Source organism: Acomys russatus, chromosome 5, assembly GCF_903995435.1.
Source record: "Acomys russatus chromosome 5, mAcoRus1.1, whole genome shotgun sequence".
NCBI classification, from domain to species: domain Eukaryota; kingdom Metazoa; phylum Chordata; class Mammalia; order Rodentia; family Muridae; genus Acomys; species Acomys russatus.
In genome coordinates this window covers 11,869,140-11,885,979 of record NC_067141.1, presented here as the reverse complement: position 1 = coordinate 11,885,979, position 16,840 = coordinate 11,869,140, and the positions used below count along the sequence as shown (strand labels likewise).

Below are 16,840 nucleotides of genomic sequence, written 5' to 3'. Positions count from 1 at the left end.
TCTTATCTCTGGATTTTACATTCGAATCCTCCTTTACATGGAAAATTTCTCTCCTAACCTACCTTGGACCAGGTAAGACCTCTTTGGTAAGAGTCTCTCTGGTTTACATGTATAATGTCTGTGCTTGAGATCCGTCTCCCCTCACTGAAGGAAGTGTGTGGAGGCTGGCCATGGCTGTGTAGGAGGGAGACCACATTCACTGCTTGTCTGCACTTTTTTTGCCCAGGTATGTATAGGCCTTTTGACCTCCGAATGATAATCATGATCGTCATTGGTGGTGGCATCCTGGCAGCCATGCTTATTCTGATAGGAGTTGTCTTCTGTCTCTACTCCAAAGTAGCCAAAGCCCTGAGTTCACCTCGGTAAGAATAAACAATGTCTCATCCAATGGGACACTGGGGTCTTCTGCTGCAGCTGGGTCACTTCTTACTTACTGCAGTCATAGGGCAAAGTCAAGAGCCGCTGTCTGGTTTGAGAGGGTGAGGGCAGGTGGGTACAGAAGTTTGAGGGTTTGGGACTGTGAGCTCCCAAGCCAACTGCTCTCAGCCTGGGCACCATGGGCGCCAGCATAGCTTTTCTGTCACTTAGCCTCAGGGAGTGAACCTTCAGGGGCTTAACAAGGCCCTGGCTGAGCATCCTTTCCATCCTCAGCCCTGGAGACACAGAGGATGCTTTGGGGATGAGCTGTCTCCTACTCACACAGAGTTTGGCCACAGTGACCTCTTCTCCACCCACTGGGAAGCTTGTGTGTGCCCTCGTTCACTGCCAACGGCCTTGGGGAAAGTGAAGTGGGCCAAGAGGACAGAGCCTGCATGGAGGCCGGCTGTCAAGGATGTCAGTCAGACGAGAGATGCTTCAAGTTGGAGAGAAGCTTTGAGTATGAGAGAAACTGGCTGTCAGCAATGATGGTGTCCCTTTCTAGGGCCTTAGACAGTGGGAGCCAGAGCTGAGCCCAGTCAGTGCAGAGCCTTCTGCATCATCTCCACATCTCATGGGCCTGGAGCAGCCACTGGGGTGCCATTCACTCTCCTTTACTTGTAATGGCATCTGGGTTCTACATGCACAGCAATTGTAGGAGAGGAGAGGATGGGAAAGGAGAAGACAGCTTTCACCCTGTGGCTGGTGTCCCATATATGATGGGCTCCAGCCCTGGACTATCTCACAGAGCCCTCATGGTAGTAAGAAGCTCATAGGGAAGGAAAATTCTAAGCTCATTTTGTGTGTGTCTTTTAAGAGCTGCAAAGGAAGCGCATGCTGCTGAAAACTCTAATGATCCGTGCAAGGTCTCCCATGAGAAGATGATTTCATCCAAATCCATCCCTGATGAGTCTTGCTGTGCCCTCCAGTGCTGTGATGCATGCAGTGTCTATGCAGATGTTGGCTCCCTGCCACCTTGCTTTTGCAGCGTAAGTGAAGGACTCTGACACGGCATTGGTGGATAAAAAGAAATCTTCATGATCAGTATTTCAATTTCTTAGTAGAATATTTTCTTACTGAAGCCAATTTCTATAGCATTTATGTTGTTGTATACTATCGAACATGATATTTATGTACTTTTGTATAAATGTACAATAATGAAAAAAAATCTCTGCCTCTCTTTTGTTTTTTTTTTTTTTTAGTTATATTTCTTATATAAATACATGTATTACTCATTATGAGATTTGGACAAGCAAGTATGTCATATGTTTTTGGTAAAAATAGGGGAAAGAGTAGAAAACAAGAGAGCCCTGCACTTTTCCAGCTTCAAAAGGATAAGGTAAGTTGATTTCAGGACACTTCTAACTTTGGCAGCAGTCAGGTGTGGGAAGCTGGAGTAATGCACTGGTTTTTTTGAGAGCTTGTTCCTCAATCCAGATTGTCAAATGCCTTGACAGCAGCGTCACTCACTGGGAGAGAGTGGGTGCGCCCTGGGTCAGTATCTTTGATCTTTGTGGCTCCTAAAGAAAGGGAAAGTAGAACACAGTGATGACCACATATAAACCCACCTAAGCGGTGTAGGCAAGATGGTCCTGTGTTCAAGGTCATCCTTGAGTTTGAACCAATCTGGGTTACATTAGACACTTTATTGTTGGGGGGCGGTGAGAGAAAGAGGGAGGGGGGAGAGAGACAGAGAGAGAGAGAGAGAGAGAGAGAGAGAGAGAGAGAAAGAGAGAGACAGAGAGAGACACAGAGAGAGAGAGACAGAGAGAGGGACACAGAGAGACAGAGAAAGAGACAGAGAGAGAGACAGACAGACACACACACACACACACACACACACACACACACACACACACACGAGAGAGAGAGAGAGAGAGAGGAGAGACGAGAGAGATGAGATGAGAGCGAGAGAGAGAGAGAGAGAGAGAGAGAGAGAGAGAGAGAGAGAGAGAGAGAGAGAAGAGAGAGAGAAGAGAGAGAGAGAATATGAATGTGTGCTGGGAGCAGGCACACCTGAGATTTCCTCCTTGCTGACCACTCAGATCCCACATCTGTTCAGAAGCAGATGACCCCCTATGATCACATGACACTGGCCAGTGCTGATGCATCTGACAATGTCAACTATAGCAAAGCCTGTAACTGACGACTGATGCTCAGGTCCCTCTTGTCACACCACAGGCAAGAAGGTGCCCTTCAGCACCTCATACTCCAGCAGAGCTGTGTAGGGATCTGGGGAGCTTCCAAACTCCTTTTGAGAACCACTCCTCAGTGCCATTGGGGCCACCTTGCTGCTGCAGCATGGGGTATGGAGCTATCTACCCTCTGAGTCAGGGCTCTCCAGGAGTGGATTCCCTGGTGGCACAGTTGGAGGGCTACACCCTCCTCAAGTCACCATCCAGGGCTGAATGAGGAAGCCTGGGCATCAGAGAAACTGCATAAATACAGAAGAGTGGTGGGGGTATGGGAAGGTTCCATTTTAGGTGACCTTGCCTTACCTTGACCTCCAAGGAGCTTCTGGGTGATTCCTAGTGTCTTAGTTACTTTTCTATTGCTATGATGTGACACCATGACCAAGGCAGCATAGAGAAGAAAGTGTTTATTGGGGTTTAAAATTTCAGAGGGTGAGTTGATCATCATCATGGTGGGAAGCATGACAGCAGGCGGGCAGGTAGGCAGGTGGGCAGGTAGGCAGGTGGGCAGGTAGGCAGGTGGGCAGGTGGGCGGGTAAGCAAATGGGCAGGTGGGCAGGTGGGCAAGGGGCAAGTGGGCAGGTAAGCAGATGGACAGGTAGGCAGGTGGACAGGTAGGCAGATGTGCAGGTAGGCAGTAGGCAGGTGGGCAGGTGGCAGGCAGGTAGGTAGGCAGGGCACTGAAACAGTAGCTGAGAGCTAACCTCCTGACCTGAAAGTAGGGGGCAGAGAAAGCTAACAGAGAATGGTAGAGGAGGGGGGCTAGAACCTCAAAGCCCGCCTGAGTGGCACACTTCCTCTAATAAGGCCACACCTCCTAATCCTTCCTAAACAATTCTACCAACCAGGGACCAAGAATCCACATACATGAGCCTATGGGGGCCATTCTCATTTTTACCACCATACCCAGAACTGGCCATTCACTGAAAAGTTCCCTGTGATGTTAGAACAAGACGGGGCTTCTCTCTGCCACACAGCTCTGTCTCCATCAACTGGTGCCTGAACTTTCCTCTGCCTCCGTCTTCCTTTCCCTTTCTCTGTCTTTCACATATAGTCAGTTTATAGAAGTTCCTATCCTAACGGCCTTTGCACATGAAACCCCTCAAGCAAGATCATACATGATTAGCTGCCTCCTTTTGTAGTTGCTTCCATTTCATCATCTCAAGATGCTTTTCGTTTGCCCTAATTTGCATCCTTTCCCATCCAAGGCTGCCACATTCTCTCCATTTTAGCTCGCTCAACACACTTGCCCTTACATGAATTTTGATTGATTCGTTATCGGTTTCCCTCACTTAGAATGTGGGTTCCGTAAGAGTAAAGTCTGTATGTCTTGTACTCAGCTCTGTATTTCCACCTCTTAGGACAGTGAGCAATAAAAATTTGCTCAGTGGATGAGCAAATAAGTGAATGGATAAATGAGCGGCCATCTCCTTTCACCCTTTCGCGCATACGCTCTTCCTCATGGTCTTATGTTGGACACCAGGACTTCCATCTCTGAGTTGCAAGCCCAGTGCCTGAAGGATTCCAGTCCACCTACTTTAACCTCTTCAGAGGGACAGGGTCAGGAATCCTTGCAGGAATGCCTGACCTACATTGTCTTTTCCTCCCCATGCTTTGTCTCTCTCCTACCCCTTGGCTCGGCCTCCTGTAGGCATCTGAGGCCCCACAGAGGCCCAGAGTTTGCTATCCCTTGGGCTTGCTGAGCTCTGGAACCCATAGACTTCCATTCCTGGAGAAGTCATGGCCTCAATCTGGTGGTGCCACTTCACTAATGATCTGCACAGAGAGGACCAAGGCTCAAGTGCAGAGCAGTTTCAAGGCCAGAGGAACTGCTATGTAGCTGCTGAGCCCTGTGCAGAACTGGGCTGGCTGGCCCCACAGCCCTTTGAGGAGTGACCTGGAAGGATGTGTGCAATGCCAGGAACTGCTGGCAAGGATGCAGCCCCACAGCTGTGGAGTTCTCACTAGCATCAGCCTTGGTGTGGCCAAACAGACACGTTTCCCTAGATGTCAGGAAGCTTACAAAACCCAGAGAATTATAAAAGCCTGCAGGCTCTGGGGCACCTGGCAAAGATGGAGGTCACTAGAAGGCTGTTCCTTTGGGCTGTTTTAGCTGTATCCTATGGGGCACAGCTGAATTCTACAGAGGCTGAAGGTAAGAAAATTGAACCAGATTCTTCAACTCAGACAACAAGGGCTGGTTTTTACCAGCCCTCTTCCAAAACTTTGAAAATGTTCATATCTGCCACTACTCTCAGAGAATATACAGAGGCAATACAGAGTATAACTCACCCTGGTGGTCTCTGGACTTTGTACTGATAGTCATTTCATTAAAGCCTATATGGACATGGTCATTGAATAGAAAAGGCACACACAAGTTCACTATGTAATTTCACATTCGACAGCCCATCTTAGGAAAATAACCCTAAAGCTATGTATCTACATGAATAGATATTGGCTTTTTAAAAAATGTACATTTTGGTTGCTGATTTATTTTTTTAAGGGTAAATCAATACAGAGAATAATCTTGTAAGTTCTAAGAGAACTTACAGAACAGAAAGGGTTTGTTAAGAGGAAAACATGAAAGTTTTACAATATGATATTGTTTGTGTCTAGAACTACTCGTAGAACATTTTTAAAATCAAAAAGAAGAGAAAAGGAAAAGACTGATGAACTCACAGCAGGTTTTAATAAAGATGCTGGTCCAGGGTGGGTGAGATTTTGCCACCCTCTTCAATTATCTTTGCTTTCTTTGTCCTGACAAATGTAGAACTAGTTACTGTCAGGTAAACAAAGGTAGACGATTCACTCATCAGTCACAGGTGAAAGAACACAGGAGGGTTTGTTTCTAAGTACATCAGTCTCTTTTGGAAAATGTGTCTATTCTTGTCCTTGCTGGAGTGTGTGTGTGTGTGTGTGTGTGTGTGTGTGTGTGTGTGTGTGTGTGTGTGTGTGTGTGTGTGTGTGTGTGTGTGTGTGTGTGTGACTACAAACCCTAAGCTGGCCTCTCTGCACAAGAGCCTCCTTCCTCAGCCTTCCAAATGCTGCAGTTCTAAGTGCATACCTTGCTTTTTCCATTTGCCATTGGGCTCTCTGTCTTTAAGTTTTTCTTTTACATGCATTTATTGTGAGTGCTCAAGCACATGTGTTTTCACATGTTACAGTGCTTAGGTGGGGATCAGAGGACAACTTCCCAGAGCTGGTTCTCTCCTCCTACCGTGTGGGTACTGGGGATTACATTTGGGCCATCAGCCTTGGCGACAAGAGCCTAGTGGGTAACACTAGGCCATCTCACTGGCCTTTTTTCCCCAATAATTTTTTATAACTATTTTTTTGGGTTTTTTTTTTTTTTTTTTTTGAGACTAGAGTTTCAGCGTATAGTCTTGGCTGTCCTGGAACTCACTCTGTAGACCAGGCTGCCGTTGAACTCACAGAAATCTGCTTGCCTCTGCCTTTCGAGTGCTGGAATTAAAGGTGTGCACCACCACCTTTTTAAAATTTTGAACTATTTTGTTTTAACTTTAAACATATTTTGACCATATTAGTCTCTTCTCCCGAGTCCTTTCAGGTCCTCTCTTCCTCCCTAGTCACCCAACTTTAAATTATTTCTCAAAAACACTTCCAAACCAATACAACAACAAAAATCTCCAAAACCTAGAAGGCAAAATAATTCAACATCCAAAGAACAAAATAAACTTTAATCAATAAAGGCACACAAAAAATTGTGGAGTCCCTTATAGGTTGGTCAACTACTCCTGAACATGAGACCTGCCCTGGTCTTATGGCTGGTACACCTTATTCCATGGGGGAAAGTGGTGCTTCCTCTCCCAGCAGGCATAAGCTTCAGTTGTTAACCTTTACCCTAGTAGCTAGGTTTACATTCATTCATTCATTCATTCAAAAAATGTAACAAAATAAAATATAAGATAAAACAAAAATATCACATCAAAGTTGGACAAGAAAAAAAAAAACTAACAGAAGGAAAAGTGCCCAAGAGAAGGAAGAAGAGTCAGAGGCACACTCATTCATACACTCAGGGATCTCATAAAAACACTAAACTGGAAGACTGGCCTCGTCTTTTAACTATTGAATTGTAATAACTTTTTATCTATTCTATATAGGTCTTTCTTCAAGTCCTAACACATTCTTTTATGGACCACATATAGAGAAATTATAATTTCTACCCCAGGGCTCAAAGGGCAAACCCATTGCTTGTGTCTTGGTTCCTTCCTCAGAGGGACTGCAATATTTCTCCAAGTCGCCTGCCTACTTATAGGCTTAACTTTAAACATTTTGTTTGTATTCTTCTCTTCTTTCAAGTCCTTCCAGATCCTCTTCTCCTCCCACCCAACTTTAAGTTCTTCCTCAAAAACAACCCAAACCCCAATACAACAGCAAAGCCCTCAAAACCTAGAAAAATAAATAAATGAACACCCAAAGAGGGGGGAAAACTATAATCAAATAAAAGCACACAAAAAATTGTAGAGTCCGTTTTATGTTGGTCAACTACTCCCTGTGGGATGTTGAATCCTAGTACCCGCTGGAGAGACAGGGATCCCTCCTTTCCTCAGTGCCATCTATGGTATCTACCAGGCAGATCAAGATGCACGGCCAATCTGGGAGGGGCCAATCTGGGAGAGACCCACAAAGCCCTGGTCCTACAGCTCAATGCTGATGAGAACTGCACCTGGACCATAGAACGACCTGAAAACAGGAGCATCAGAATCATCATCTCCCACATCCAGTAAGTGAAGGCTTCGATTTCTCAAGGAGGGTGCTGACTCTAGCTATGTTGGGATGGGAGCTGAGCTCTCTGCGGAGGGAACTCAGTTGTTTCCGGGGATTGGCGTGATCCCATGATGTGATCATTATGGTAGACAGTCATCATCAAAGACTGGCATGCCAAAATCTGGGTCACACAGGTCCTGTGAGGCCAGTGCTAGAGCTATAGATACAAGGGATTTGATAGCTGTAGAGGTCTATGAAATAATGCACACCACGTTCAAGGTTGGTACCCAGATAGTTTAGTTCTAGACTGTAGGTCTTAAAATCTTAAACTCTGGTCTACATTAGAGCCATCATGGAAACTTCCAAAAAAAAAAAAAAAAAAAAAAAAAGTCAATTCTAGGCTGCACCGTATACAGTTAAATAATAATCTCTGAAGGTTGGACTTACTTGTGATAATTTTTGAAATTTTATGTAAAAACAGAATACATTTACACATGTTTTGTAATGCTCTTACTGTGACATGCTAAGATCTGAGACACTGTGCCACAAAGCCTTGGGACATCATAAAAATCTGCCCTAGCTGATTTCTCGAAACTCCTCTGCAGCAGGTAGATAAGAAATCTCACAGAAGCCACTCTGGGGACCAAGGCCACCAAAATACCAGATGAAGGAAGGCATGGGATTCCAGCGCCCTTGCTCTGAGGCTCCAACTGTGACTTCAATGGCTCTCACTCTGTAGCTGACAGAGTCACCCAGAAGACTCATGAAAGTGCGCATGCTGGCCATCTTGGGGTCTTTATTTTCTAATTTAAATAAGATAGGCAGAGCCTGAACATCTGCATAAGAAACAAATTCTCAAATGACTCTGATCCTGCTGTTCCAGCCACCAAAGCTGGAGAACCAGGACTCTGTGCTGTAGAAGCTGGACTGACTGACCTTCAGTGAAATGCAAAGAAGGCAGTCACTGACTTCCTGGAGCAGTAGAGCTATCTAGAAACCTACACCCCTCCCATTTTTGCAGAATTGTGGTCAGAGCGAAGCTTAGTAGAAAGAAGACATTCATTGGGGCGACTTCTTGTGTACGAAGTCCATGTTAGGTGCTTCGTGCTGAGAACACACCAAACAAAAACTTTCAACAAAAGTAAAAAGTACACCATAGTGTTCCTTTGACAGAGAGAAATCTGAGGCCAAACAAGGTGAAATTGCTGGTCCAAAGCTATACAGCATAGACATACTTAAGATGGATGTGGAGTTCAGGCTCTCTATGCTTGTAACATTGCCTCAAAGCCATCTTGGACATGGACACTGTATGGGTCTTTGGGAAAAGCCTGACAGTATGAGCAGAAAATAGAAATCCTGTGTTGCCCTGTTCAGCCCAGAGCATTGGCCCTTCCTCCAGAGTGAGCATATGGTGGGGAGGAAAAGGCACCAGAAGGTGGCCATAGAGGAGGGAGTTTGTTTTGTTTTGTTTTCAGCAAGCTTGGATATCAAGCATCAGGGAGGCTGGGTTTTAATTTAGAAAGCTGTATACTCCATAGCCTCCATGCAGTCACAGGGAGCAGGGCGATGGAAGTGGGAGAAGGAAAGCAGCTGTGGATCCCAGGTCTGTTTCTGTTCGGCTGCTAACTATACAGTGTTGGCAAGTTGGTTCCCTTTCCTGAGCCCATGAAGGTTGTGGTTTGACACTGAAGAGGCATGGGGCTCATGACTGGTCTTGGAGAGGTTTAAATGAACCAGACCGCCCTCATTTTATAAACTGTTGGGCTAATATGAGCGGGGGTAGGGGTGGGGGGTGGTGGTGGGGGGGTTGGGCAATGCGTTTTGAAAGCCACTTTGCTAGTAGTGTTCTCCAACCACAGCTGTGTTCTGTTCCCAGGTTAGATCCAGATGGAGGTTGTGAAAGTGAAAACATTATGGTATTTGATGGGAGATCCACCAACGGGCCTCTGCTAGGCAAGGTCTGCAGTGAAAATGACTTTGTGCCTGTGTTTGAATCATCGTCCAATGCCTTGACAGTTCAGATAGTCACTGACTGGACAAGGATCCAAAGAAGTGTCTTTATCTTCTACTATTTCTTCCCCTCTGGTACCTGTAAGTTGTCCTTGGCGCGTCCTTTCCCCAGCCCACAGCAAGCACAGGTTACATCAGTTCCTGCTGGGGACATTGTGCTCTTCAGTCTGTTCCCTCACAGCCCTCTCTGGTGGAAAAGATGCTTCTCCAGTTATGTGCACAGAAGTCACAGGTTCAGTTGCTACCTTTGAAGAGCTGATTCTTTGGGTCTGGGGAAGCTCATGACTCTTTTCCTCTAACTGGTTCCCTGGTGAGGGAAACACCATGGTGGAGAAATATCAAGCTCTTCTGGAGCTGGACCCAGGCTACCTCCTCACACCTGACATGGGTCCTCTAAGCCAGCTAACCTAGAGTACTTTATACATCCATAGAGGTCTTCAGTTTGCTTCCCTGTCCTGTTGCCTGCTACTGTATCTATGATGGCAGGGAAGGACCAAGGAAGGTTGTGTCTGAGCTGACCTTTAACTATTAGCTTGGCTAGGGTCAGGAGAGGAGGGGGGGCAGGGAAGGACTCTAAACTGAAGCCCCAGCAGATGTGTTAAGAAAGGACAGTCTAGAACAGCAGCTCCTATGCTGGTAGCCAATGCGACTGAGCAGTGACAGGGGATGAGGAACCTCCAGCGCCAGCTCTGGGAGTGTGGCCATGTTCCATAGCTCAGTCCAGGAGGTGGTGGGCCTCGCCAGCTTTTCAGCTTGCCTTAGTGTGATTCATTTGACAGCAGGGCAAAGCTGTGTTCTCAGACACACCAAAGGCAAATGGTCTGGTGCTATGAGTAGATGAAAGCCTCCAGGGTGACCTACAGAGAAGACAGTGGTGCTGCGACACTCAGGGATGACATGTTAAGCTCACAGAAAGAAAAAAAACACAACTACCTTTGTATCTTTCCAGCTATCCCAAACTGTGGTGGTTACCTGAACACTCTGGAAGGCTCCTTCACCAGCCCCAATTATCCAAATCCACATCCTGAGCTGGCATATTGCGTGTGGCACATACAAGTGGAGAAAGGCTATAAGATAAAATTGACTTTTAAAGAGCTCTTGTAAGTATTGGGGTCTACTGGAGGAATCCCCAGCCAATGGGGGGACCAACATGAGGAGGAAAAAATCACAGAGAACCAGTGTAGAAAAAAAAATGCTTAGCAGTGCTGTTGATGATTTTTCTGGACATTCTGAGGTCCCATGAAGGGACTGACAAAGTTCCAGGTTTGTCATCATGAATCTGAGATGTCACTGTAAGGACTTTAGAGGGAATGATGGCAAACAAAAGTGAGCTGGTGTGAAAAGATTTTACATCAGAGGCTGTCCCTCTTAGCCTAGAAATGGATGAACACTGCAGATTTGATTTCATCGCACTCTATGACGGCCCCTCCACAACATCAGGCCTGCTCAAACAACTCTGCGGCCGTGGGCAACCTACCTTCGAATCATCCTCCAACTCCATGACTCTCGTGCTATCTACAGATTATGCCAATTCCTACAGAGGCTTTTCTGCTTCCTATACTTCAATTTACACAGAAGACGTCAACACTAGTAAGTCATTTTTCATGACCCTTAGCTATTTTGAGCTCTACGATTATTACATACATAGACCCTGTTCCTTAATTCTTAGCCCGAATGTGGCCAGCCTTGTTTGCTAGCCTGTAATGAGTACTTAGGAACATAGCTAAAACGGAGGCTTGAGAATCCACTTTATGGCTTGCTTACCACAGGAGGAAGTGAGTGACTCCATTAAGCTGAAAGTGATTCCTGTAGAACCCAGGCTCTGGTTGGCTTAATGTCTTCTGTAATGACATAATTTCAAAGAAATGTAATAATAATAACTGGGGAAGAAGAGTCTATGAATTTGGGAGTGGGGGGGCATAGAAAAGTTGGAGAGAGGGCACTTGGGAAGGACTTAGGGACAAAAGGGGGAAAGGAAAAGATGGAAATATATTTTGATTAAAATGTATAAAAATACTAGATGTATAAATTATAGTTCTAAATAGGGTAGCAATGGGCATTGTGAAAAGCTTATCAACTACTTGGCTGGGCCAGTCTTCTACCTACCGTTTAAGGTACCATGAGTTCAGAGACCTTCTTATTATTGTTTGTTTATTATTTTCTTATTTATTTTGTGTGTGAGAGTCGGCATGTGCATGTGTTTGTTCATGCATCTGTGTGTGGTGTGTGTGTGTGTGTCTGCATCTGTATCTGTGTTTGTGTGTGTGTCTCTGTCTCTCTCTGTCTCTGTCCCTGTCTCTCTCTCTCTCTCTCTCTCTCTCTCTCTCTCTGTGTGTGTGTGTGTGTGTGTGTGTGTGTGTGTGTGTGTGTGTGTGTGTGTGTGAAGGCCAGAGGAGAACATTGGGTTCCCTGCTCTAGCACTTTCTGCTTTATTCCCTTGAGACAGGGTCTTAATCTGGAGGTGTGCTGTAGGCTGGCAGCCAGCAAACCCTAGTGACTCTTCTGTCTCGGTCCCCAGCAGGGCTAGGGTCTCAGGCACATTCACAGCCACACATGGCTTTGTATGGGGATTAGAATTCAGGTCCTCACACTCAAGCAGAAAGCTCTCTTATGGACAGCCATCCTCCCGGCCCAGTGGGTTCAGGTTGTTTGTTTCTGTTATTGCTGTTCTGTGTTTTGAGACAAGGCCTCACTATGTAGCCCTGCATATCCTGGAACTCTCTGTGTAGACCTAGGATCCACAGAGATCAGCCTGACTCTACCTCCTAACTGCTAAGATTAAATGTGTGTGGCACCAATCCCAGTAGGTTAAACTTTTTATAAACTTGTCTGCATATGGCAGTCCTAAAAATACCAAGTTCCTAGCTGGCTCAAATGTGTTCATTCTTTCCAATCTTTCTTCTTCTTTTCCCAATAGCATCATTAAGTTGTTCTTCTGAGAAGATGAGAGTCATCATAAACAAATCATACCTACAGTCACTTAGCTACAATGAGACCAATTTGCAGCTAAATGACCCGACCTGCAGACCAAGTGTATCCAACGTCATAGAATTCTCTATCCCCCTGCATGAATGCGGTACAATCAAAAAGGTACTGTGAGACCCACAGTTGGGTTCTGTCCCACGCCCAGCACACGGCGATGCACAGGGTATGAAATGTGGCTGTAGCTTTCACAGACCACAGTAGACACCCGTGGGTAGACGGAGAAAGCATGCTCAAAGATGTGCGCACATTCTCTCACATTCACATGAAGAAGGCAAGACTGTCTTAGTCATATGCAGGGTAGCTGGAGGATGGGTGTGAGAGCTCTGAATGCTCACTAGACAGAGTTGGAATATCTTCGGTGGTCAGGGTTTCTTAGCCTACTGGGAAAAGTTGGGCAGACTGTCACCATTCTGTATTTGGAAAAACACAGCTAGGTTTTTAAGATCTGATTTTCCTTTAAAAGGCAGAAAGTAAACTCTTACTTCAAATACAAAGGGTGGTAAGTTTGTGATTGGGTCTGCACGCATCAGAAATATCACTTAAGATCTCAAGTGCTGTCAACACTCTTCGGCCCCTTAATATACACACTGTAAATTTAAACCACTTTGTGACTGAGGGCCAAGGCTAGACCAGAGGAGTTGATAAGGAGTAAACGTTTCCTGCTCTTCATTTTTTTCTTTCCAAAAACAAACACATAGGCTTTATCATTTCATGGACATCTAGGGTGCATCAAGGCCAAGCCTTCAGGGGAAGTGCCAGGTTAGCCACACTTACTTAGGCCTGTACGTGGAGGGGACACGTTATAGAGTCAACCTTCTATTTGTCAACCCCAGGGCCTCATACATGCTAGGCGAGCCTAGCTCTGCCACTGAGCTGTATTTCTCAGACCTCTGTTTACTCTTTGTTTTGAAACAGGATCTCACTAAGTTGTTCAGGCTGGCTGTGACCTCTGTGGCTCAAGTGGGCTTTGAACTTGTGATCCTTCTGCCTCAAGCCTGCTAAAGAGCTGAGGTCTATGCCAACAGGCCTGGTCTGTTGAGTTTAAAGTCTTTAGGGCTAAACGTTTCCATTGCACAATGATGTAAATGTAATTGAAGGAAAATCCTACCCAATTCTATTCTTTCAGTCTTTCTAGGGCAAGCTCCATCTTTCACCTTCTTCCTCCTACAGGTTGGTCATTGCTACAGTAAAACGGACTTAAGGTTGAGAGTATTTGACATGAAAACTGTTATCTCGTGACTAGAGGAAATTAGATTGCTACCTGCAAGCCTTATCCTTCTCTGTGCTCTAAAATATTGATGGTTTAAAATGTGAAATTTGAATTCCTTCCCATCCCGCAGATAGAGGAGCACACGATCTCTTATACCAACATAATCACCTTCACCAACTCTTCAGTGCCTGCTGTGATCACCCGGCAGAAGCACCTCCAGATTGTGGTGACATGTGAGATGGAATATAATTCTACTGTGGAGATTCTGTATATAACTGAGGATGACATCATACAAAACCAAAGCGTCCTGGGCAAGTACAACACCAGCATGGCTCTTTATGAGTCCAGCACATTTGAAAACTATATACAGGAGTCCCCGTATTATGTGGATTTGAACCAAACTCTTTTTGTCCAAGTCACTTTGCACACCTTAGATCCAAACCTGGTGCTGTTTCTGGATACGTGCCGAGCCTCCCCCACCTCGGACTTCGCGTCTCCAACTTATGACTTAATCAACAGCGGGTATGCACTCCTCTCACGGATCTTTGCATTTGCCAGCAGAAGTATTTTTCCTTCTCTTTATTTTGATGTGTGTCTGTGTCAGGGGTGAGTGGGTGAATGTGCACGTGTGTGCATGTGGAGGCTAGACTGATGTCAGTTGTCTTCCTCAAAGCCTCTCTGACTTGTATTTTAATTATGTGGGTTTTTTTCATTTGTATATGTGTGGGGTATGTGTATGTATGTGTACATGTTCACTTGCGTGTTGGCGTATGTGAGCGTTCACGCGCATGACTGTGTGCATCTGCAGAGGCCTGGGCTTGATGCCAGGAGTCTCAGTTGACATCTCAGTCACTGAGGTTCACTGTATCAGTTAAACTTAGAACTTGCTAGAGGCTGTTTGCTTTGGCTAGCCAGCTTGCTCTGGGGTTTCCCCAGTCTCTACATTCTGAGTGCTGGTATGCAGGTGGGCCAGCACATGCACCTGGCAAAAGTAAGTTCTGAACAGGGCCCCAAATTCTGGTCCTCATATTTGTATGATAGGTGCTTTAACCACGAATCCATCTTCTCATCCTCTCATTGGTTTTTGAGAGAGAGTCTTTCACTCCACCCAGAGCTTCCAGACTCAGGAACCACTGTGCCAACCTCTGTTCTGTCCCTAAACTCCGTTCCAGGTGCAGTCGAGATGAGACTTGTAAGGTGTATCCCTTATCTGGACACTACGGAAGATTCCAGTTTAACGCCTTTAAGTTCTTGAGACACCTGAGCTCTGTATATCTGAAGTGTAAGATCCTGATCTGTGATGCCAATGACCACACATCTCGCTGCAGTCAAGGCTGTGTCTCAAGAAGGAAACGAGATACCTCCTCGTACAAATGGAAGACTGATTCTGTCGTAGGACCAATTCGCCTGAAGAGGGACCGAAGTGCAAGTGGGAGCGCAGGCAAGGACGTGCTAATCATCCTCTAAGGATGCCTGTGGCTCGTGAAATGTGGCCCAAATCTGTTGTCTCTGGGTTGTACAGTTAGGGCATCTAACATAGACGTTCTAGCAAACAAGTGGCCAAGTACAAAAATTGAGATTTCAATCATATTTATCATTTGTGCATACACACACACACACACACACACACACACACACACACACACATGCATAGCACACTGGCACTACAACACCATTTGTAGAACTTCTGGGAGTATATGTGTACTATCCTTATTTCTTGTTTTAAATTTTTATTTATTTATTTTTATTTTAGAGGCATTGTTGTTTGCCTGTATGTATATCTGTGTGGGGCTGTTCAGATCCCTTGGAACTGGGAGTTACAGAACAGTTGTGAGCTGCCATGTGGGTGCTGGGAATTGACCCAGGGTCCTCTGGAAGAGCAGCCAGTGAGAGCTCTTAACCGCTGAGCCATCTCTCCAGCCCTCCATCCTTATTTCTAAAAGCAACTTTCTGTTAGTGTCCCAGTTCCTTATTATAGATATTTAAATAGATAATTAAATTAGAAATAATCTCTTTTAACATCTAAATGAGGAACAAAGCCAACCAGGGCACACATCAGAGCCTATTTGGGGGAAATGTTATATATTCAAAGTAGATGGTATTATGTTAACGTAGCATAACCTACTTACTACTGGGCATATTGAAACCTGACAGGCTGCATAGCAAAGACTCAAAGGCAGTCCAGAGTTAAATGACCTAGGACAAAAGATAAATATAACGAGCTTAGATGTTTGATAACTGTCCCCTATAGTGAGATGAAATTACGTATTATCAACTTATGCATAAGAGTCCCAGGACATAACTTGAAACTTTGACTACTACCAAAATTTTGTCATGCTAATGCTTAAAAATATTTTCAATTCCAGGACTTCTGTCTCAAACACATGAAGCAGAAATTTCAAACCAGCCTCTCAGCCATCTGCACCTGTTTTCCTTCATGGTTCTTGCTCTGAATGTGGTGGTTGTGGCCGCAGCCACAGTGAGGCATTTTGTAAACCAACGGATGGATAACAGATACCAGAAGCTGCAGGTCTACTAGCTGTGGACCCCACGAAGGCCCCTTGTCTTCTTGTGGGTGCTTGGTGAAACAGTTCCCTGTGCCTATAAAGATCAGGAATAAACCATGAAGGCGCAAAAAGACAACATTCATACCTTCATGTTTACGTCACAGTGGGAGTGTATTTCATTATGGGATGGTTGAAATGAATAAATATGTCTGGTTATCCTTTTTGGACAGAGTCTCATTATGTAACTCTGACTGGCCTGGGACTTGCTATGTAGACCAGGCTAGTTTTGAATTCATTGAGTTGCTGCCTCTGCCTCCCCAGTGCCGGGACTAACGGTGTGAGCCACCACGATGCAGCTCAGTTTCTTTTTAGATGCCAAGTAAAAGATGTGTCATCTATAAACTTTAAAGAATAAACACAAATATGACACCCTTAGAAAGATGAAAAAGTTGTCACTTGAAACTGCAGTGAAGGAGTGGGCTTTTCAGTCCGCTGAAGCCACTGCAGCTACAGAGGAGCTTCGGTGAAGAAAAGAACCTGAGGAGACAATGAGACTTCCACCTGGCTTTTGACTCATGAGATAAAGACATTCCTCTTCTATTTCCCATGAGCCTGAGCAGATGTTATGGAAGATATTATAGAATCCCTGCCAAGTACCAAAGCTAATTATGTTAGACAACAAAACAAAACAAACAAACAAACAAACAAACCATCTCGCCACCTAACAAATACATACTTCATGTTCCAGATAGGTCTACACAGGGATCCCAGGATGCCAAAGACCTTTGCTT

The 16,840-nt window shown here is 45.2% G+C and overlaps 2 protein-coding genes across 2 annotated transcripts; both read left to right on the top strand.

The window, feature by feature from the left end:
- The first annotated feature begins 228 nt into the window (after window positions 1–228).
- On the top strand, window positions 229–1,424 carry LOC127188791 (protein FAM24A-like). Its single transcript, XM_051145096.1, has 2 exons — window positions 229–362; window positions 1,235–1,424. The coding sequence occupies exons 1-2, from the start codon at window positions 229–231 to the stop codon at window positions 1,422–1,424; spliced, it is 324 nt and encodes a 107-aa protein (XP_051001053.1).
- A 3,258-nt stretch (window positions 1,425–4,682) lies between these two features.
- Window positions 4,683–16,097, top strand: Cuzd1 (CUB and zona pellucida like domains 1). Its single transcript, XM_051147005.1, has 9 exons — window positions 4,683–4,764; window positions 7,203–7,353; window positions 9,214–9,428; window positions 10,297–10,447; window positions 10,720–10,937; window positions 12,265–12,437; window positions 13,673–14,064; window positions 14,715–14,983; window positions 15,909–16,097. Exons 1-9 carry the CDS (start codon window positions 4,683–4,685, stop codon window positions 16,079–16,081), a joined length of 1,824 nt encoding a protein of 607 aa, XP_051002962.1. The 3' UTR covers window positions 16,082–16,097.
- The last annotated feature ends 743 nt before the right edge of the window (window positions 16,098–16,840 follow it).

What these genes read in the sequence shown, in the direction of transcription:
- LOC127188791 (XM_051145096.1), top strand. Translation starts at nt 229, where the DNA reads ATGTATAGGCCTTTTGACCTCCGAATGATAATCATGATCGTCATTGGT. An exon ending in AAAGCCCTGAGTTCACCTCG is followed by an intron (nt 363 to 1,234) that starts GTAAGAATAAAC and finishes GTGTCTTTTAAG; the next exon opens with AGCTGCAAAGGAAGCGCATG.
- Cuzd1 (XM_051147005.1), top strand. Translation starts at nt 4,683, where the DNA reads ATGGAGGTCACTAGAAGGCTGTTCCTTTGGGCTGTTTTAGCTGTATCC. An exon ending in GAATTCTACAGAGGCTGAAG is followed by an intron (nt 4,765 to 7,202) that starts GTAAGAAAATTG and finishes GGTATCTACCAG; the next exon opens with GCAGATCAAGATGCACGGCC. An exon ending in CACAGAAGACGTCAACACTA is followed by an intron (nt 10,938 to 12,264) that starts GTAAGTCATTTT and finishes TTTTCCCAATAG; the next exon opens with CATCATTAAGTTGTTCTTCT.